The 23,044-nt window shown below is 44.5% G+C and overlaps 1 protein-coding gene and 1 long non-coding RNA gene across 3 annotated transcripts in view; one reads left to right on the top strand and one right to left on the bottom strand.

Annotated features, from left to right (window-relative positions):
* SPHK1 (sphingosine kinase 1) overlaps window positions 1–23,044 on the top strand; it is a 45,944-nt gene that overhangs the window by 11,844 nt on the left and 11,056 nt on the right. The window contains exons 1-3 of one of the 2 annotated variants that reach the window (XM_020806498.3): window positions 11,571–11,876; window positions 20,564–20,713; window positions 22,809–22,903. In XM_020806498.3, coding sequence (XP_020662157.3) covers window positions 11,783–11,876; window positions 20,564–20,713; window positions 22,809–22,903 — 339 coding nt within the window. In that variant the 5' untranslated portion in view covers window positions 11,571–11,782. Of the gene's footprint in view, window positions 1–11,570; window positions 11,877–20,563; window positions 20,714–22,808; window positions 22,904–23,044 lie in introns of those variants that run through there. The other variant, XM_072990486.2, reaches the window with a different exon arrangement.
* LOC144586915 (uncharacterized) lies at window positions 9,095–11,477 on the bottom strand. The gene is made up of 2 exons (XR_013542020.1): window positions 9,840–11,477; window positions 9,095–9,206 (listed from the first exon to the last, which is right to left on the bottom strand). It is a non-coding gene; the product is annotated as an uncharacterized LOC144586915 (long non-coding RNA).

The following is a 23,044-nucleotide window of genomic DNA, read 5'->3' as shown; positions in this document are numbered from 1 at the left end:
GTCCACTGAGAATAGCTAAAATTTCTCCATAATCCGTCCTTTACCCATTAATTGGCTCTTAAAGTCTCAGTAACTTAAGTTTCTTTACTTACAGTTGCTTGAAATTACAGACTTATATATACTACTTCCTTTATTGCACAAATACCAAGAGCTAAACAAACAGATCAACTGCAACAAACAACTGCCACCAACCAATACAACAACAGAGGGATAGAACACTCAGCAGGAAGGTGAGGCTCTCTTTGAATTCAAAGACTGGAAGGAACACTTGGTTAGCGCTAGACAGATAGGCAACCAACGGACAATCGGAAAAGCCCCTCCCAGTCACTCAAACTACAGACATCATGCAAGCTTGCAAATATAACTCGGACAACTAGATGGCCACTGTGTGAATGAAGTGCTGAACTAGGCATGCCTTTAGTCTGGTTCAGCATGGTTTGTTAGAGATAAGAGCTTTTGCTGTAGGTAGGAGAGGTGGGAGCGAGGCTGAGAAGGAAGCCGGGGAGTGATTCTGGCCTGCTTGTTTCTCGGTACCGTGCAGAGCCTTAGTATTTAGGATTCTGTTTGAATCCCTGCCAGATAATTCAGGCTTGGTTGCATCTGAGTAGATATGTGTAAGCTTGTTCGTGCCTGTTTTTTGGGAGGGGGGTAGGCTTAAAATCAGGAAGCCTCAAATTTTGATGTGCCATAAATAAGACATAAGACATAAGAAATTTATTTGTCATTGCGCTCACAAGTGGGTGCAACGAAATGAGGTGCTCTTCCCCAAATAAATAACACACTTCACTTTTCTCAGACTGGAATCGGGTCCTTGGACTGAAGAAGATTCTTGGACCTTCCTTTAGCTTCACCTACTCTTTTTAAAGGGCTGTTGGTGGCCTGAGATGTCGGGGGCAGGGGCAGGGAGATGCCATCCCTTGAACCACAACAGGCTGGTACTCCATTTCAGTCCAGTCCAGCCCAGCTCAGCCTGGTGCAGAATGTGGTGTCTTCCTTTAAAACACTTTTCTCTCTCTGAATTCTGTAGCTGAAGCACAAGCTACCCAGGGTGTGTCTGGCTGTTTTTAAAATTATAGGATGTCACCCTGACTTTAACAGGACGAGGTGTGGGATCAATGAATTCATCAGATAAACCTGGAGGCAGTTTCACAGGTACCCATTTCTTACAGTGCATGAACTGTAAGAACAAGAGTGTGTTCCTTACAAAATGAGAATGGTTGAGCCGGTGCCTGTTGTTCCTAACGACATGTCAGCTGCACTTGTTAGAGTGGGGTCAGAACAGATGTGATGGGGAACACAAGAAGAATGCTCTCCTGTGTTCACTTCCTTTGCATGCGCTGCTGTGTACAAATCAACCAGACACATGAGTCAGGTCATGCTAAGCTTGGGAAAGTTACTTCCAGCATTCACCAGCCAGCATAGACACTGACTATGTTGCCTGGGGGATTCTGGGAGTTGTAGTCCACAAGCTAGGACTTCCATAGTGTCACTACTGAAAACTGCCCATAAAGGATGTCACATTTTTCATCCTTTATGTTTTCTCACTGGAAAACCTTGTGCCTTATTAAAGATAGACCAAGTCACCTATGTACCTACTTGAGGCAGAAGTATTTCCTCCTCCTGGCCGTTGGGGCCACTCTTTCACTCATTTCAGAAGCTGATTGACATTGTCTCTTGACAGGAAAGAACCAAAGCAAGGTGGGTGGATGAGGAGATGAAGGTGGACTGGATGGCAAACCATGGTTGTTTTTGGCAAGCCTTAACCAAGTGCCCCCCCCCCCCCCAAATTTAGGAAAAAGCCTTACCAGTTTTTTTGTGCAGTTCAGATGGCAACATAATTTGTGCCAGACATATTTTAATGAAAACTAGGTTGGCTGTTGTGGGTTTTCTGGGCTGTTTGGCTGTGTTCTTAAGGTTTTTCTTCCTAATGTTTTGCCAGTCTCTGTGGCCAGCATCTTCTGAGGACAGGAGTTCGAACTCTGTCTGTGCTCTGGTGCAGCGTGTGGGAACACAGAAATGTTAGGAAGAAAAACCTTAAGAACACGGCCAAAAATCCCCAAAATCCCACAACAACCATCAGATCCTGGCCGCGAAAGCCTTCGCGAACACATTAAAGCTAGGTTGCCTGTAATGTGTGTTTGGATTTTAAATTCAATGGCCTCTTTACTGAGCTGCATCGAAGATGGCCTTGGTTTGATACATATATATTTGGATGTTTATTTATTTATTTGATTGATAGACTGATTGATATACCACCCCATTAACACAAGCACTACTTTGGGCAGTTTACAAGTTAGAACCCCACAAGGAGGACCCACATAACAAAATACATTCAACAATATGGCGATTCACAGGTATAAGTCTAAAATACAGTAAAAAGAGAAAAGAAAGAACAAGAAAAGGAAACAAAATGAACACAAACAGCATCCAGGAGAATGAGTTGTTGAAGGCAGTTTTTAATCATTTTGTTTTAACTGATTTCCTGAATATAAGGAGAACTTATTCCAGAGACTGGAGTCCACCACTGAAGAGGCCCGATTCCTTGTCGTTGTTGTCATTTCAGCCTCCTCCAGTGTGGCCGCTTTTAGCAACCTGGGCTGAGGAGCAAGGGGAAACAGGTCGCTGATTTCTGAGAGAGGCCTTTCTGACAAGCATTGAGGTCTTAAACCATTAAGGGCCCAGTGCCTTGGACTGAGCATGGAAACTAACAGAAATCACTCATGAATAGTGTACTTTATACATAGAAAAAAAAAACCCAAGGAGGATTGCAATAAAGATGGAATCAACTTGCTGACACACAATTACACAGATTATATATAATTATGATTTCTAGTTTTTTGTTCCTGACAGACTAACACAGCTAACCAACAAGGTTTTTGAAAATACACAAACTACCCAATAACTCTTAGAGACAATTGAAGACGAACACTAAGGAGGGAGGATGAAATCTGAGGTTTGTAAAGTTTCTTGAACCTCATTCCAGTAAGGTGCAGGCCAACTAGACGCGGGGGCAGGGAGTGAAACTTAGGGTTTGATTTCACACAAAAAAACCCAGACTCACATTTTTACTCTTGTACAAGGCCAGACTGATATTGACAGTGCTTCTTTAGAACAGGGATGCTAGGTTTTAAGGGTGTTTTTTTTTTAATCACCGCAGTCTGGTTCAACTCACTGAATTACTAATTCAAATTCAGATTTACCATTCCCTTCTTCTGGGGTTGGGGTTGGGGGTGGGTTTGCTCTGGAACTGTGCAGCCGTGGGCTGTTTTTTTCTTCTCTAGGAAGACACAGTGAGGAGTTGAACTCCTCCTGACTTTGGCTCCACAATCAGTTGCTCCAACTCACTGAGCCATCCAGCCAGCTTGCCATCGTTGGCTGATACTTAATTAAAACCAGAGAAGATGTCATGGAGTTTTAGTCTTCAAATCTGTAGCCGTAAAGCCTTCAAGTTCCGCAAAATGTTTCTTCTTGGGTGGGAACAGAAGGGAGTAATAACAAGGTTTGGTAGGTATCATGCAGACAAGTTGATCAGACTTTTCCTGTGTGTCAACATTAAAAATAGTTATGCGGAGGTACTTTGAACATTCAGCAATTTCATTTGGTTTGACCTGGATCTACGTATCAGAAGAATGCCAGACTAAACTGGGTTAAGAGGGTGCCACACTGACACCACGAAGCACTCAATTTTCACGTTGTTGTGGAGATGATATATAGGTATGTTCGTTTAGTCGTGTCCGACTCTTTGTGAGCCCATGGACCAGAGCATGCCAGGCCCTCCTGTCTTCCACTGCCTCCCGGAGTTGGGTCAGATTCATGTTGGTTGCTTCGGTGACACTGTCCAACCATCTCATCCTCTGTTGTCCCCTTCTCCTCTTGCCTTCACACTTTCCCAACATTAAGGTCTTTTCCAGGGAGTCCTCTCTTCTCATGAGATGGCCAAAGTATTGGAGCCTCAGCTTCAGGATCTGTCCTTCCAGTGAGCACTCAGGTTTGATTTCCTTTAGAATTGATAGGTTTGTTCTCCTTGCAGTCCAGGGGACTCTCAAGAGCCTCCTCCAGCACCACAGCAATGTATAATAAAAAGAGAGCCAAGTTTGCAGCAGAATGCCCCTCACTCAAAACATCTTAGTCCAGAGTTTGGGGGCAGGTAACGTTGGGTAACTCAAAATGAATGACTGCAAATTGAGGAAATGTGAAAAGGGACATATATATCCAGCTGTGGATTATACCCAAATTACCCTGTTTAACTAGTTAAGGATTAGGCAGTCCACGGTTGTTGCTACAATACTAATAAGTTGTAAAACCAATACTTGAGATGAGCACAAGTGGGCGCTTAATGAAAACCCAGTTTACAGATGTGATCAGCCTCATGGGCAGCTGTGAAAATGAACCATAAAGAATGGGAGCCTCTAATTATAACACCTTCCAAACTGGGGGTTGGAGGGGGGGGAGAGGATTAATTTTCATGAATTTTCCTCCTAAACTGAACACTTCTTAAACTTTGCTTATAATTAACACTGTTCTAATTGAGGCATTACCCAACAATGGGTATGAATACACAGTAAGAAAAATGCAAATGGATTTGCTATGAAATTGCACCTGGGAAGTCAGGTTCCTGAGTTAATTAGCTTCACCTGACCACACAAGAGTCAAAAGAAAGATGGGAGGAAATTGGTAATCAGCCTTGTTTACAGCATGTTAAGGTAGCCTTGCTCCGGCCATCTAGATTTGTAGGAAGAAAGATTAGACTAGAGCTGCCTTAACACACTGGACACAACGTTGACTGAAAAAAATTCTTTCTCTCTCCCCACTAGTTCTTCACTCTTTTTTCCCCTTCCTTGGTCACCTGGCAGTCCTAGCACTAGGGCAGCAAGCCTCTCAAAGTGGGGGGTGGGGGAGAGAAGGGGATGGGAAAGGAAGAGGAAATAAGTAGACCCAGGCACCAGGTGTGGGAAAGAGAGGATTCACATGTCAGCCTGCTTCCCCACTGCCCTACTTCTCTCACTGCTGCCGAAACCAGGTGGAATGGCTTCCGATAGGATGGCTACGAATCCTTCTACATCAGCTCAAGCAATCACATTGTCTGATGCATTTGATTAAAAAAAGAAGAGAGAAGATGCCGCAACAGTAGAGTGCTTTTTTTCCCAGGGAACTGATAGTGCATCTGAAATGAGCCAAAAGTGGCAATTATTGATGTGCATAGGCATCCTTCAGTCTCGAGAGACTATGGTGACATGCTCTGAATTGAGAGTGTCCTCTCCAGAGCATGAAGCCCAGGTAAGGTAATATGGAGGATAGGCTGTTACCCAAGCAGCAGATCCCCCCTCTCCACATTGCTGAAATGGTTCAATGGAAAGGCAAGAGCCAATACAACTGGTTCCAGCAACGTCGCATGAGTTGGCAGAACAACACATTACTGCCTTCGGGACTCCACCTCCGGATTTTGCCTCTAGCTTAACTCCTGAAGCCTTTTCCATGAGTGGATATAGCCACAAGGCAGTGGAGGTTTGAAATCGGAGTTTTCCTTCTCTTAGATGGGCTGCCTTCCATGGCTGACGAGCCCCACCTACCCGGCCTGCTCTTTAATAGTGCGAAAGTATGATCTGACACTTAAAACTTTCCTGCCTCCCAGGAAATTATTGATAGCTAATATGTTTATTATTTGTTTTGAGATAGATGAGGATTAGGAGTGTTTCACCCTCTTGGTCTTTTAAATATAGCCCCTGCAATATTTTGCTTTTGGCTGTGCCTGCTAGGACTTTAGAGAGCTGAAGTGCAAAACTTCTGTAGGGCCAGAGGTTCCCCAGTCCTTTTGTATGTCATCTTTGACACAATACAACATAGTACAGAGTTCCCAAGACCCATAGCACTTGGTTGTATCAGCATTTTGCACCTGGTGGCACTAAATTGCAGTACTGCAATAAAGACTCTGCTCTTGACCTGAGTTTGATCCCAGGTTCAGGCAGCTGGCTCAAGGTTGACATAGGCTTCCATCCTTCTAAGGTCAGTAAACTGAGTACCCGGCTTGCTGGAGGGCAACGTGTAGCCTGCGTAAGTAAATTGTCAAATGCTCAGGAAGTGCTTTAAGCAATACAGGGTGGTATATAAGCGGCACACTTCCCTCCCACTCATTTGTAGGTTTCAATTCTGAGGGCTCTCAGAGAGCCAGCATGAATGCTATAGGGTACAGTATTTTTACTGGGAGTGGGCACAAGGGATGCACACAAGCTGTAGTCTAAGATTTTCTATGGATGCTCCAAAATTATTGCCAGTCTTTGTTTCCCAATGTGGTCTTTGGGGCTTGCACGACTGTCATTACTTAACTGTTTTCATGTTGCACACATGGAATATTTAGTGAAAGCACAAAGAAAATACATCAGAAAGCGGTTGAATTTTTAAAAAGTGTGATACAGCCTGAGGTAGTCTTTCACATAGTTTGTGCTTCTGTGTTTTATGTGTTCCTTTTGGAGTGTTTGGAAAGATAAGGCTGGCCTCGTGGTATCATCGCAAGCAGGTGGCTGTTTCGACAGCTGGAGGCAAAGTTCAGCCACTTTTCCAATTCCAAATTAAATAAAGGACAGGAGGCTCAGAACCAGGTGCCTTTCTGGAGGCTTGACTTCTAGGTCATCAGAAAGCTGGTGAAACTACAGTAGTAGTGTTTCAGTAGAGGATGTTGGCTCTTTTGCCTATGCTCTGGTTATAGTTATTATTACTATTAATCACTATTGCTATTACTAAAAAATATAAATACCAGACCAGTCATACAATGCCACCTTGCTCAACACATAAGCAGTTCTTCACCATCTTCTGGTATGTGCTCATAAACAGAGCTGAGAAATGTTATTTTTTTGGTAACAGCAACTCCTAGCATCTTCCATACCTATAAATGGCCCTGCTGCCTGGGGGATTCTGGAACTTGTAGTCCAAATATAACTCTTCCAAGTTCTGCTCAGAAATGAAATCTGGCAAAATGGAAACATCAAATAAGTCAACAAGAGATTAAAAACAGTAGGATAAAGAACAAATATTATTCCAGTACATTTTGTAGCTTCTTCTTGTACTTTAGTCTAAAGAATGAGGACAATTGAACAGGATAATTTGTTTATTCTGAATTTCCCTGTTAAAGGACCATAACAATTAAAACATTCCAAAATATGTTGCTACCCTAATTATGTTTTGTCTATCACCTGTGCTCAAAAGTACCAGATGAACATGTGGAGCAAGCAATTGTGGATGCAGTATTTCCCACTAACACAGCATTCTTTCTCTCCAGCTGTCCTAATTGGGCAATTCCTGCTATTATCTGAATCTACATAGAATGTGCTTAGTTCACATTACATTGTCCTCATGAAAGTACAGCTGAGAACAAGAGGGACTGCTGCCATGTAGGAGAAAATGTCCGGAGTGCACTTACTTGCTTGTTGTTGTTTGCTTCGTGGGCTCCAAATGCTGTTGTCTCCAGTGGGAAGGGTTGAAGAAGAAGTACTGAGGAGAAGGTCCAGCCCAAGGGTGTTTCCGTGACTGGAGGGCTGCTCTTTTTCCTTATGGATATCATTTAGATGCCTTCCACTCAGACCATATTGCTTGCATTGGTCTTTTTGAGATGTCTTTCTAACACAGTTGAAATGTGGTGACTTTATGATTAGCAAAGATAGTGAAAACCTCAGCCACCACACATCAGGCTTTCCTCTTCTCTCTGAGCTTAGCTGCAGTCCTCACTGTAGCTGGTTGAAGGGAGTGGATTTTCGCAAAGAGTAAATTGTTGTGAATCATCCTATTTGTATTGCAGAGTACAGTATTTGGAGGTTGGAGTGGCTGAGTCTTGAATGGCAAATCAAGCGCCATTGACTTTACAAATGGCCTGCTCCTAGAGGATTTAAAAGTGCTAGAATTAGTTTGTCGATTGGGCTGACACCTCTGTCTATGTTTTCGGAATTCTTTAGAGGTGTTGCCATTGTGTGTGTGTGTGTGTGTGTGTGCGTGTGCGTGTGCGTGTGCGTGTGTGTGTGTGTTACGAGCACCTGTCCACCTGTCTTTCAAAATGTATCAGTGCTCCACTGACTTTTAGAAATTTAGTGGGCATCCCACTACACCCAGGGGGTCCAAATGGAGCCCCTCCAGCACCTCTGGGGGATCCCAGCCCCCACACCCGATTTTTTTTTAAAATAAACATAAACCCCATTGTGTTCAGGAAGTTCCTTTCTGCCCTCTAGGGGGCATTGGGGGTAATAATCCGGTATTTTGGTCATCCCAAATGCATGAGGGGAGTTTGCAACTTAAAAAAACACACCCCAAACCCCAGCTTTCTGTGTCTTCATGGCTTGAGTTCCATTGACAGATCCCCCTTCCTGAGCCCCTCTTGGAACCACATCTAAGGAATCGGAAGGGTGAAAGATAAAGTGACACAGACAGTTCAGCTTCCTATAAATCAGCATGTCTTGCTTTGGTTTTGAAATCGATGTTGGGGTTTCTTTGCCTGCATCCAGCTGGGCTGAGTCACAGCTGTCTGGCCACAAGAGAAACAGCTGGCAACAATAAAGTATTGTTTAGCTGCTGGAAGAGCTTTAGTGTTTCAGAAACAGGCAAACTTCAGCTTGCAAGCCAGCCATCAAAGTATCCAGATCCTAATTTGCTTTGGCATCTGGGAATCAATCCCAAATCATCTGAGGACATGTGACAACTGAAGGTGTATACAGCGCTGCAGCCTGTCCTTGGCTCCTGTTATACAAGGTGGGCTGCGGATGTTTTAAATAAACAAGCAAGCAAGGAAAACTACAGCTCTGTGCTAGTTAAAAATCAAGTCCTGTCACAGATGGGTGTGCATTGCTCTAATTGAGTTTAATGAAATATGTTTTTTTCAGGAAGACAATAAGGAAAGTGTCAGAGCACACTGGCATTGGGACAGGAAATGCATTTGGGATGCCTGGATAAAGGGGAATTGCTGAATTGGTTCTAGGAAGCTGACATTTGACATTCTTTCCTGGTTAAGGTGGCCACGTTCTGGTACTTTGGACCCTGGTTTAAGAGAACAGGAATATGGTTTACAGCCTCCCTACCCCTCCTTTTCCCAATGCCAGGATTCCTTCCCTTTCTGTTTTTTTTTTTTTTTTTCCTACCCAAACTTTACTTACAATATGTGAATTGGGGAAGTTGGCATTCAAGTGGGGGAAGTGGACATCCATGGTCTGGTTTGGTCCAGATCTTACCTGATTTGAAATATTAGAAGGTGGGATCCAAATGAGGAGGGATTCTGAGTTCTTTTGAAAATCGCCTTATATTTACAGGTACGCTGGTTATTTGTTGAACAGTTTACATCCAGTTTCTCCCTACATTCCTCCTTTCTTTTTTCACTGGAGTGGAATGCAACCAACCCGTCCCCCTGTGGCACAACCTCCCCTATGTTCTCATAGGTGGCTAACTCATGCTAGGCCTAGCGGAAGAGGAAGTGAAGAAGTCAAACAGTGGGGAATCACTGATTTTTTTCACTTATTGATTTGTCAGGATGGAAGGAAACATAATCCTGTGTCAGTGAATGTCTTAAAGAGTTGTCTGTGCATGCACGTGACGTATCTGTCGTGTTGCTTGCACAATGTGCACAATAGAACCAGTTGTAGTTTCACAATTAGTATTAGGTAAGAACTTGGGAGACCTAGGTTGAAATTGTCAACTGACCGTGAAGCTTACGTGGTGACCTTGGGCCAATGACTCTCTTTCAGTCCGGCCTCCCTCACAGGGTTGTTTCAAAGAGAATATGGGAAGGACAAGACTTGTACGTGTCACCTTGAGCTTATGGGAGGAAGGGCAGGATATAGATGTGACGAATAAATGAAGAGGCCCACCTTTGCTGCCTGAGTAAGACTGGGGAAACCGTGTGCCTGGAACCTCCCACCATCATTCCCCGTTGTCCAGGTCACTTGGAGTTTGGAATCCAACACCCTCTGGAGCACCAGAGTTTCCCCAGTTTTGCTGGAAAATGTGTTTCCACCCTGTGGAATCCATTCCTGTTGGGAAATGTAGAAAAGTCCAGGAATTCGGATATCTGTTGAGTTTTCCACTCTTTGCAGCTGAGGAGAGTAAATCTGTAGCCAGCTTCTCTCATGGGCAGTAGCCCTGAATGGGAAGTGAGGGTGGTTGGGTAAGGAATAAAAGAGCAAGCGTTGCGGATTGTGGTACTAAAGTGTTCACCACAGGTGGCTGTGGCATCTACCAACTGCTCTATTCCAAGCATCAAAAAGTGAATGATCTTTTATGGGGCCGCAATTCCCAGAATTCCATACCTCCTTGTGGAGTTCCGGGAGTGGTCGTTCCAAAATGTTGACTTGACCAAGCTCTGATTCTCTTTCAGCAAACAGAACTGGGTTTCAAGGGGAGCCCATTCCTGGCCACTGCCTTTGGCAGAGGTTCCCTAGTAATCTTAGGCTGTTTGTGTTTGTTCTGACAACAACTAGGACCCATATCTTCTGTGAGTCAGTCACGCCCCATAAATAGGCCTCTGTTCGCAAAAAGGCAAGAGTGCTGACGTCTGACACCTTGTAAAGGAGGGTCTGTTCCGAATTGATAAACACTTCTAAAGGGTGGAATTGGCCCAGTCGAAAACCAAAAGATTAAGCTGGGAAAGGGTGAGACAGCTGTTTCTGATTAGCATGTGCTTAACCACAAAGATTACTCACCTTGTTGCCATAAACGGTGCCCCATCGAACAAAGGCCAGATCATGGGACACATCCCACCTTACTTGAGACTAAGACTGCTCAGCCTGTGAGGGCTTGCTTGTTCAGTCCAGCATAAAAAAAAAATACAGAGAGGAGAGGTCGCACCCTCCTCTGCAGTTGAGGCCTGGTCCATTCTCAGTTGACTTTCAGATTGCCAACATCCAACAAATAACATCCTAATACGGGGGGGGGGGGGGGAATCTGTGCATGCAGAGGTAGAGAGAGAGCAGAGGGCATTCCCTGGCCTGAAGGTACGCAGCTGTTTCCCATGCTTACGAGTCTTCACTCCAAGAAATGTATTAATGGACAAAGTCTGACCCATAATCCTTACTCAGTGGGCGCTCCAGCTGTGTCGTCTGCATGAAGCAAGAACAAGAACAGGGGAATCAACACACATCCCACAAGCTGTTGCCCCCCCCCCCATTGTTGCACTGCTCAGCCCTCTCCAGCCTGTTCTCCTGAGGGAGGGAGTTCCAAAGTCTGGGAGGAGCGGAAGAGAAAGCCCTCTCCTGCTGCTCCATGAGACCACACTTTCCTAGGTCTGAACAACAATATATCTCGAGACACAATCCTGGCCTGAGCCTGGGAAATATTGTAATATTATCTTCTACACAGAGCACAGATTAACCCAGATAAGCTATGCAGATGCCTTGTCTAGAGGCATCCAGCAGTCACATATAACACATTGCTGGGTGAAAAGCCTGTGACTTTTAACACTGCAACGCTGTGTGTAATCTTGTCAGTTTGGGTGTGCTTCAGGTGCAGGAGGCTCCCCTCAGCCTTGGCCTCTCCTTCCTTCCTTCCTTCCTTCCCAGAGCCCAGGGACTAAATTTAGGGAGGAGCGCCACTGCAGAGCTGTGTGGCCTGCTTTCTTGAGAAAACCCTCTGTGCTGCCCCCTTTCCGCTCCTCGAGGTGACCAAGCAAATATTTCTGGCAGGCTGTAGTGGAGAAGTCAGCAAAATCTGTGCTTGATTTAGGGGAGGCTGGTGAGTAAGAAATGAACTGCTTCGCCAGCCATCTGGAAAACACCTTTCTGGAAGATGCGAGGGAAGTGAAAACGAGAAGAAATTGATGATTAAGAGGCTGGAGGATGGGAGATTTAAATTGAAAGAGCTGCTATTTGCTGAGTCATCTTTAACGGGCCCCAGTTGTGACCCAAGGAAAGGTACTGTGCTGACTGGGGATTCTGGGAGCTGTAGTCTAAAAAATTAAAATTTCCCCAAACTACCTCAGTATGACCATATTCAAAGTTAACACAACAGAATAAAAATAACATTGTGCTCCCAGACCATCTATATTGTGCAAACCAAATCGTGCAAAACTGCATACAGTATTCTGCACTGGTATGCAGCATTCTGGGTGTGTTAATAATGCGAAAACCAGCTTCTTGATGATGAAGGCTACTGTGATTATCAGGAAGCTGGAATTGGCACCCGCTACCACATTCTGTGCTTTTTTCCTGTGACTGCGTACGTGTTGAAATTCTGGTCAGATATAAACACTGGAATGTGCATTTGGGCTGCAAAACTCAGCTTCCTGTTAATCACAGCTTTCATTGTGAAAACCAAGTTTCTGTTTTAAGCAAGAAGTGAGAACAGAGGCAGGTGGAAATTGACTTTGGTTTGCCAGGTGAAGAAAACAAGTGTTATGTGTTTTTGTTAAATGAACTTCTTATCTTTCTTTTTCTTTTTTGCTGATTGTCCTTTGCTTTAACCTTCTGTGGTTCTCCTCTGCCCATAAAGCATAAGTTAATTAAGCTGTGCGGGGCATCGTGTTGTTAGTGACACCATTCAGTTGTTTAAAGCATGAGAAGATAAGGTTGGTTGGACTTTGAACCTGTTAAGGCACAAGGATTAAAGTATAGTTTTCAAATGTAGTTGTCTGTATTCCCTTTTTGGCCTCTCGTCCAGCTTGAGAGGGTGTCCCATTGACATGCCACTAAACTCTCAATGGAGGACTGCAATTGAATACCAGTACACTGACCAAAACCCAAACCTAAACCAATACAAAACAAAAGAAAGCATGTGATGTTCTGGAGGAGGGCACTGCAGGGATTATTATTGAGGCCTGGCTGGGTGAAGAGGGAAGCCCTCATCTTTCCCAGCTGTACCTCTGAAATATCTTGGTATAGCAGTCCTGACTCGGCAGAAAGGGGGAGGCTTGGTGGTCTTTTGCAAAACTTGGAGGTGCTGTTTTTTTAGGGGGACTACAGCTTCCAAAATGTCCATGTGGCCTGAAGAATTCTGAAAACGGTAGTCCAAAAAGTAACTTTTAAAAGCATCAGTCTCTTGTGATGCCATCCTTTGTCCCGCGAAGAGTGAGGTTCGCAGCTTGGGGGTCCATCTGGATTCAGAGCTCACCACAGAAACCCAGGTAGCATCGGTGGTCCGCTCTGCCTATTTCCATTTCTGACAGATTGCCCAGCTGCATCCCTACCTTGAGGTTGGGGCGCTCACCACGCTGGTCCATGTGCTTGTAATCTCAAGAATAGACTACTGGAATGCGCTCTACATGGGGCTACCTTTGAGATTGATGCAGAAGCTTCAAATGTTGCAGAATGCGGCAGCCAGACTTCTCACTGGGGTGAGAAACCATCAACATATCTCCCCCACTCTGGCTGCCTTGCATTGGCTGCCCATTCGTTCCCACATTGATTTCATGGTGTTAATGATGACATAAAAAGCCCAAACAGTTTAGGACCTCAATATCTAGTGGAACTCCTCCTCCCACCGAGGTCTACCAGAATCACTTGTGCTAGCCAGGACAGGCGGCTGAGGGGCCTAACGGTGAGGGAGGCCCGTAGAGAAAGAAACTGGGCCTTCTCAGCAGTGGCCCCTTGCCTCACCTCTGGAACAGTCTGCCCCCAGAGATCTGTCTGGCTCCCTCGCTGGTTTTTTTAAAGAGCAATCTTAATGCCTGGCTCTTTAGGCAGGCTTTCCCTCCTGTCATTACCTAATTACTTCTGCCATCTTGAATTATATTATTACTGATGTTTTTATCTTACTATATTATTTTTACTTTTATGCATTATTGTTAGCCGCCCAGAGTAGACTTTGGTCTAGATCAGTGGTTCTTAACCTTTTTGAAAGAAACGCCCCCTTGAGCCATTGAGGAAGTTATCATCGCCCCCCTCCCCGCGGTGATGATATCTTATTGATTGATTGATTGATTGATTGATTGATTGATTGATTGATTGATTGATTGATTGATTTAAGACACTTAAATCCAATGACCCCTGAAAACAAAATTCAATTCCAAGAAAATTAAATGCCCCCAAAAAGTAACATTTAATGATTTAGTTGCAAGCGAATTTTAAGACTCAAAAAGAAATATTAAAAGGGCATAAAAACAAACCGCAATGCAGGAACTAAAAATTTCAAGAAAAAAACTCTGAAACTAAATTAAGATTGGAGGAAAATATATATTCATGCACATTGTAAAAAGGCTGCAGCCATCTTCACAGGTTTGGCTTGCTCCAGTGCCCCCCTACCGCCCCCTTCTGCTCCAGCGCCCCCACGCTGCCCCTTTTCGTTCTACTGCCCCCCTGAAAAATGAAATCGCCCCCTGGGGGGCATTATCGCCCACGTTAAGAACCACTGGTCTAGATGAGCAGGGTATAAATTGAATAAATAAATACATAAGTAAAATAAATTCCTGGTTCCCCCCCAAGCGCTTATGGGAGTTGCAGTCCAAAACATATAAAGGTCTGTCGTTCCTCTGTCTCAGCTTTCTTATGACTTGTTAAAAAGAGAAAGGGCCTTACCACCAACACTTATCTGCTGGTGGTAACCCCTCACCATGGAAGTATGGCTGGTGCCAGCTTTGCTACAGTTTCTGTGCTAGTATAAAAACAGTTTGGTTTGCTTTTGTTTGTCCTTTTATACTTTGCTAGTTTTATGCCTGTTTTATGCCTATTTTATGTTTTGTTTGTTGCATATTTGTATTATGTGACAATTTTGAGATCTCATTTGTGCCTTTGGAACAAATCAGAGCAAAAAGAAACAAAACTGCACCACCACCCATCAGTAGTGTAAAACAACAAACAAACAAACAAACAAACAAACAAACAAAAACTAGAAAACAAGGGGCTTTTTTGGTCCTGCATTGATTTTCTTGATACTAGTTTCAGCCCTGCATTATGTGCATGTAACACTTTTGAGTTCTATGAGGCTATTTATTTAGATATCTATTGATGCAGCTTGCAAACACAATTTCACAAATTGAGTCTATTCTTAGTTATGTAACTGCCATTATAATAGCAACAAAATGCTACAATTTGTGCCCCTAAGACCTCGGCAGCGGCACTAATATGGATGTTGCTTGTAGACTTGCAAAGTTTAAGTGTCCTTTTAAATTAAAATTCAGACAAAAATCCAATATATCTTCTTGGGTATCAACAACACAAGAACTGCAACTGCATATGCAGTATTTCAAAACCTTACAATAAAATATCAACTCAGTTGCATATACATGAATTCACTTGGTGGATTCACTTCTTCAACACCTACATATAGGACTTACACCTAGACCAAGTTGACAAGGGTCTTAGCCATTAAGTAGCAAAAGCAGGTCCAGCCTCTTCAGCTGTGCCGCTCTTTCTGATTCAAATCTCTTACTCACAGCTCTGCCCTTTCTTAGTCCCACTCTTTTGGGCTGAACCAATATTTCATATGGCTTGTGTGTGGATGCTGAAATGCTGTACAGGTATCACAGGTTCAGGGAAAGTGGAACAAATGTGGATGAGGTTTGAAACAGAAAACACGGGTTAAAAACTCTGCTCAGCCATGGAAGCTCACTGGAGGAAGGCAATGGCAAACAGCTCTTTGAACATCTCACATCATTTGGAAACCTGTTAGAGTGGCTGTAACTTGGAAATGATTTGACAGCATGTAACAGCAGATGTGTACACTATCTAGTTTGGTTGGAAGGCAGTTAAAATAAGTCTTCTTCGTCATCACCCCCCACTACGTATTATTATTATTAGTGTCTTTATTACTGCCATAATGTTGTCGCCATCAGTTCTGTTCTTTTTGGTTGTTCCTGGGATGGAGCTTTGGACAATCTTATGTCCCAGTGGCCTCATTATATAGATATTAACTAGCACCAGGGACCTGGCCGATCCTTGTCAGATCCCACATTGGGTTTCCCACAGAGAGCGGAGCCGACATCTCTAATTGCCACATTTGGCCTTGCGGGGGGGGGGGAACGACAAAGCTGAAGGGTGTGTGTGTAAAGGAACAGCGTCAGTCCGAAGCCAGTGTTGATACCTTCGTGTTCTGAAGAGTGCAGCAATAACCCATGAATTCCATTGTCCAACACGGTGGAGGAGTGAAGCATTTCCCCTCTCTGTTCCCACAGGAGGACTGACTATGCTTGTCAAATTCATCTCTGGTCTATAACCAGCTCAGTAGCCAGAGGGAGGGAAAAGTCCAAGAAAGGTCCAGCTACATTCTGGCAGTGTATTTTTGGTCATGAAATATATATTTCATTTTAACTGTGTTTTAGTGTGCTCCCTGCCCTGAAATTACTTTGAAACTGTTTGGGGTTTTGTCCGTGGAGGGGGTCACGCCACACCCAAGAGCGAGGGAAATGACGGCACCGTAAACATCATTCCCATGGAATTCCTGCAGAGGCAGGTGCTTCCCTGCTGTCTTTCCAGTTTCTGTGACCTCAGGGATCATAAGGGAGGGCTGTGTTTTTAATTTTGCACTACTATTCACAGCAGGGTTGTTGTTTATTTAAGTTAAATGCAAAACTGCAAGCCCTTTGGCGAAAGAGCTGGCTTGTTTTTGTTGTGTTTGGAGCAGGTTTTGCTTTTGGAAAGAGAGGGAGGCTTGCTTACATCCTACCACTTTCTCTGGGGGAAGCATCACCAGAGGCCACGACCCTTCGGGTTGCTTTTCATTTTGCTATCAGACATCCTTGAATTTGTCCACTGTGCTTACTACCTGCAGTCTGCTGCCATCAACAAAATCCTTGACCTTCCTGTCTGTGGATCTGGGGAGATTAAAATATCCCAGTATGAACCCTGAACTGACTCCTAGGGGGCTCAATTGTTTCTAAACAGCCTGGGAGCGGAGGGAAGGAGATTGAGGAAAATGGTGTGTGTGGTTTTCCCTTTAAAAAGATAAGCAAAGCCTCTTTCTGAAAAGACAGACTGAAGATCAGTCATGTCATTCATGTAGTCTTAAATCTGAAATCCCTGGAATAGCTTTAATGAGGCTTTACTTCTAAGTGTCTCCTCATTTGTCCCAGAGTCTGGTTGGTGGATCTCAAGATTCTAGTAAGAAAATAAAACAAACAGAAGTAAAAAAAAAAGCCAAAATAGATCCCTTAAAACTGAAATTAACCCAGTCCTGCCGAACAACATGATTGCGATTTCGTTCGTAATTTTCTGCATGAGATTGGAAGGGCAAGAGGACTGTGAAAGAGAAATGTCTTCAGGCTAACTAGTGAGAGCACAGAAACGGGATGGATTCCTGAGCAATTGGGACTAAGGCAGGCAGGCAGGCAGATGTAACTGTGGGAAGGATTTTGTTATCTTGCAAGGCCGCTGGTCATTTATCTGGACATGGGAGCATTTGAAGAGAGCCAGAGCTCAGCCTTCTGCTCTTCGTCACTAAGGTTGCTGCTCATGGTTTCTGAGTATCACATTTGTCTGTTGAGTGTCATCCCAACCGAGACACACAGAAGCCTATCCTGAGATGGCCTTGTTTTGGAAGGCAGCTGGCAAAGGGATCTCGCTAGCAGCAAATATGCTGGGAAATAATTGGCACACAGGACTAATTGGGTCTGACAGGGCTTTCACAAAGGGAGTGTAGCCCTTAGCATAGCTTCCGTGCCTACTCTGGATGGGGAAAGGTGACGGCACAGTGGTGATATTGCCTGCCTCTCGCAAAATATGTGATATCATTAATTTGGCTATGAATGACCAGCTAAAAAGCTTGTTTGTGAAGGCTTCACCTCGAAGCACCATGTTGCATGTATGCTTGCTATTTGGGTCAACCCACGTATGTCACTGTGCGTATCGCTATTGAGCAACCGAGGCTGGGGCGCCTGCAGCTTCCCTTTGGAGGTGGTTGAGCTACATCTGAATGCTCAGAGCACCTGTGTTCACAGTGTTCGCAATGGCGTTGTGAGCAGGCTGTGCAGTGCAGTGCAACTCACTCTCCGGTTGTCTGTTGGGAACAGTGAGAGTAGGAAAGCTTGAATAGGGCTTTGGACAATAATTTCATTAGGTGCAATGAAGCTGTCAGCTGAGAGAAAATATTTAGAGCAAAGGCATGCTGGAAATGTGCATTTAATGTTACTCCTTTGGACGTAGCTGCTAGAGAGAGAGAGAGAGAGAGAGAGAGAGAGAGAGAGAGACTGCATCCTGTTGGCTTTCATCCACTTCTTGGGAGATTTTGATGGATCTGATGCAGTCTCCCATGGACCGAGTTTGGCTATTCAAATGCATGACATTTTAGGGACCTTTACAACTCTCTTTCAACTGCCTCAGCGAGTAGCACCACCTCTGGTTGTAGCTGCTTCTTACCATATTCCATTACCTAGTAGGTTTTGTGTAAATAAAAAACATGTAACCCTCTCCCACTCCCTGTTCTTCCATTGTTACCTGCCAAGTACGCATCATGTGAGAGCGAGTGTAAGGAAGAGAGAGAGAATGGAAAAACAGAGATGGTGTGTGATCGTCAAGGACAATTTTGCATCCCTGTTTATGGGCTGAGATTCTTGACCTGATCTCCATCCAGCACAGGGAGACGGGAAAGAGGATCACTGGACGCTATGGGAGTGGCTCCTCTGTGGGGTAGAAAAGACAGTCGGGGCGAGGAAGGTGGGTGTGGACATGGGCTGTCCGGTGGATGGGGTCAGCTGGGACAGCATGGCAGATGGCCCCTTCGGGAGGAGGAATAAAAATCGAAAGTATCTCCTCACATTGAACAGAAGCACATTCTTTGACCTTAAAAAAAAACCCTGCTATTCTGCTTTTAGTCAACTTCCACCAATATAAAGAGTTAAACAAAACACAAATTAAACAGCAGGGGGAACAATGAGAGACATGGTTCACTATTACTGTCGTTGTTAGGCTCAGAATTGCACCATACGATCTTTGCTCAGCAACTTCGAATTTGCTGTCCATGATCCTCCCCCCCCCTCCACCCAAATAGCCACTCCTCTTCTTTTTCTAAGGTCAGAAGCTGAAATATCGATTTACCTCAGCCACCCAGTGGGACTCTGAACCTGCATCACCATCTGTGTATGTATGTGTGTGTGTGACCAATTTAACAGTACTACACAGTGCTTTGGCTCTGGTTCAAGCATGGAAGATCTCTGGGCTATGGAGGACCTCCTTGTAATCCGCCAGCTTTTTAAAAATGAGATTGCACCCCTTTTCACTAGGATCCCTTTCTTAGTGTGCAGCAGTGAAAAACTCTTTATCTCCATGTGTTACAGGCTATTCCCTCATTAGGGAAATTGATAGTGTTCCCTCAATGACAGCTAATTTAAAAAAAAAAAGATCATTCAATATAGGAGCATCAACAGAGGTGAGAGGTGGCGATATCCGTGCCCCATAGGCCCAGATAAGGAGAGATGAAGTTTGTATATCTGAGAACGAGAAAGGGAGAGGTGAGAATTAAGTTTAGGTGTATATTTGAGGCACTGGCTGCCTTTCTTCGGGGAATCTGCTGCAGGAATGGGGTGCAGACACTCTTAGCTTTCACTCATGCCCTGCTTATGTATTTCTAGATAACTCAGATATTTCCCATGCCCTCAAGCCATAAGCTTCCAGTTCTATTCCATCCAAAGGCAGTCAGAGTGCTGAAAATCTCATTGCTAGGGAAAGTGGGGGATATGCAACACAAGGAAGTCTTTTAGCACCATTCCTAGTGGTTGCATGTGCTGCTTCAATTAATTTTGTTTACTTTTGTTCAACCTCGGAAACTTTGCTTCAGTCCCCTATCAAGTGAAAACCTCTGAATTTATTTGCTGCGTGTGGGACGAGATTGGTGGTTGGGGAAGATTTAATGCCTGATAGTGTTGCTGTGAAGCCAGGGTTTGTTGGGTTGATGCACAAAATCTTTTGGTTGGCAAGCATGATGCCACGTGATGCCAGCACCTCCGCCCCCAAAGGCGACCTGGGCTACCTTGTTCCTCTCAGATTAGCTGGAATCCTCATAGGAGCTGAAGACAAAAACAACTTTTCCACATATGCTGTTATGAATGACAACTACCGTACACAACATACTATTGTAATGTGGAGAGTTTAAGAGATCCTAGAAGAAGCATGCTCAGGCAGGATCTTTCCCTCCTTGAGGGTTTGTAGAGGGCTCGGGAGAAGAATGCTCTACCTTCGGAGAGTATGAGATGCTTCCCATAAAGATCGTATTGTCTCCACCTGTCACTTTGAGTTGGGTGGACGTCCAAGAGAGGAACCAGGCCTTGAAGCAGGATGACTTTTTGATCAGCAGGGACGAGGACATCATCAGCCACTCCTGGGCTTCCATTTCACCTCTGAGCTTTGCTGCAGTTCTGATAGCAGCTGGCTGACAAATGTGTTTTTTTTCTTGCAACACTTTTTCCTTGTTGAGCACTATCCTGGTTGTCATGCAGAGGATTCTGGCACTGTGTGGCCCTGCCTGGCAATGAAGACCTGCACATCTGGTGGTGATGAGAAAGGGCTAGAAATGGTCTCTCAATGTGGGGTCAATCTGGTCACTTGAGTGTTTGCCCTCTTGAAAGTGCAAGAGGAGAAGAACATGTACAACATCCTTTGATTGACCCAGAAGCTCTTGTGTTGCCAGGTAGGAGGACCCTCATTTCCATTCTCTCCCCTCTTGTGTCTCCACGTAGGGGCAGCCTATGGGCTCCTTCCGCAGCCCTGCCGAGTGATGGTGCTACTGAATCCACAGAGTGGGTCGGGCCGGGCCCTGCCTCTCTTCAGATCGCAAGTGCAGCCCATGCTAACAGAAGCCAACATAGCGTTTGACTTGTTTGTCACAGGTAAGCATTGCATCTCATCCAAGGCCACCGTAGAAAGCAGTGGCTCTTCTTCTTCTTCCGGCGCAGAATGAGGCAGGCCTGTTCCTGTCCCAGGACCATTACCCAAAACAACGTTGTGCTCAAACCATTCTTCCCAGCTCCATTCCACACCTCACTCACAGCATTGCCTTCATTTCCCCATTTGGCAATGCTGTGAGATTGTGGAGACGCCAAGGACTACAGGGCATTTCCTTGTTTAGAGTTGCAGACAGTTTTAAGATGAATGGGCAACATTGGCTCTCAATCTGCTTTTGTAATCCAGCTCTCATAATCCCTCACTGTTGGCTAGGTTTGCTAGGCTTGATGGGAGTTGTAGGCCAAAACAAAACAAATCTAGTAAGGCACAACTTATTTACGACAGTATGTCCCAACCTATGGTCCCCAGATGTTTTTGGACTACAGTTCCCAGAAATCCTGGCCAACACAGGTAGTGCTGAAGGCTTCTGGAAGTTTAATTGGAAACTGCTGGTCAAAGAGACACCACTGGTCAAAGAGTACCACTACTTGCCCTGTTTAATTACTATATCTCCTGCCTACACATCTATTGACTAACTTTAAAAAACAGGCTGCAGGGGTCTCTGAAATAATAAGTTTTCACAGAGGCTCCAAGAACTCCAGGCAGCACCAGTGATGTGTCTGTTGTTGTGGTTCTTGAAGACTTGGAGATGCAGCAAACCACAATGAAGCCCTAATTTAAGGCCCTCCATATGTTTTGTAGTACAACTCTCACAAGCCTTTAGCATTGGGTGGGGGCTTTGGGGAACAGAAGTTCAAACTGTCTGAACTGGCGACTGCTGATGCTGTTCTAAGAAATGAAGGAGAAGAAGGACCCAGGATTACATCAGTCCCTGCTTGATCTGGCTGTCTTCTTCAGTACGTAACATATTTGGAGGAAGTAAAAATAGCTCAGGAAGCAGAACAATTTGCATCGCCGCTGTATTAGTGCAGCAGCTTTTAGGGATGTGTTTTGCCTGTTTCATTGGTAGTGTGAGATATAGTCCTTCAAACAGTTTGCCTCATGTAATCTTCGCTGCCTTCACTTGTTTTCTTTCGAAGGATGAGGCACAACTTAATTACCATTCTTTGCTGGTTGAGTAGCTTGATCATTTGGGATAGCTTACACTGATTTTAATTCTAATGAATTCTACCCCAATACGTATGTAGCTGAGAGCAGAGGTAAAGAAGATGGGAGGGTAGTATTATTTGTGAGAATGTGGGCTAGACTGACATTAATTTATACACTGCCACATTATCAGAAAACTGGTTGTTCTACCCAGTCAGCCACTCTCTGGCCCAATATTACTGCCACTCTATATTGGAAGGGACAGATGTTATTTCCTGCCTCATTAGTATAGGATTTTGGGGTCCTGAAGCTTGAACTGTTATGAGGGCCCTGTTGCAAGTAGCAACGAGGTCTGGGTAACCATTGTTATCTTGTTTGGTTGGGTTGTTCTGTAACAAATCACCACACATGTTTAAAAAGTGTGGACTAAAGTTGCTTCTGGGTCCCCTCCAGGGTTAGGGGCCCTGAAGTTTAAGCTTTATTAGTTTCACACTAGTTCTACCCCTGCAGGAATCCCCAAAGAATGCAGAGCTTCAGGCCAAAGCTCATTTTCAAAAAAAATGTGTCCTTTCTTCTTGTACAGGGTTTTTTTTTTTTTTTTTTTTTTTTTTTTTTTTTTTTTTTTTTTTGCACAGCAGCGTGGACTGCTTTGTTAGGCATGTCTTCAGCATTAAACATGCAAAAGAACCTGTTCTGCACATTCAGAAATAATCCTGATGGCATGTTTTACTTTTTGATGTATTTCCACAGTTTGATCTTTTTTGCTACTTGAGGGAGAACTCCTTCTAGAAATGGATTTCTCTGAACATATGCTTTGGGCCCTATATCCCATTTGCAACAACCAGTGAAAGCAAGTGTACGTGCCTGTGTTTTTATCGTCTGTAGAATGTGCTTTTAATAGTCCATAGAAATAATTCAGTTTTGTAGAAATTTGAAAGTATACACGGCCGCATCACTTGTTTGTCTTGATAGATTCTCTTTCTTTTTCCCTAGAGAAGCCCAACCATGCTTGGGATCTGGTGAGGGAAGAGGATATGTCCAGATGGGATGCCTTGGTTGCAATGGCTGGGGATGGCTTGCTCTATGAGGTAAGGAGGAGGGCAGGTGGGGTGTTGCTAACCCTTTGGGAACCTGGCTTGGCTGGCTGGACCATGGTGACACCAGCGTGCCTCCTGATCACCCTGACCCTCACCCCCACTGCAGAGGATCAGATGCTGCCCCGCTGCTTG

The sequence above is a fragment of the Pogona vitticeps genome, chromosome 2 (assembly GCF_051106095.1).
Source record: "Pogona vitticeps strain Pit_001003342236 chromosome 2, PviZW2.1, whole genome shotgun sequence".
NCBI classification, from domain to species: Eukaryota; Metazoa; Chordata; class Lepidosauria; order Squamata; family Agamidae; genus Pogona; species Pogona vitticeps.
This window is presented reverse-complemented; position numbering and strand designations above follow the sequence as displayed.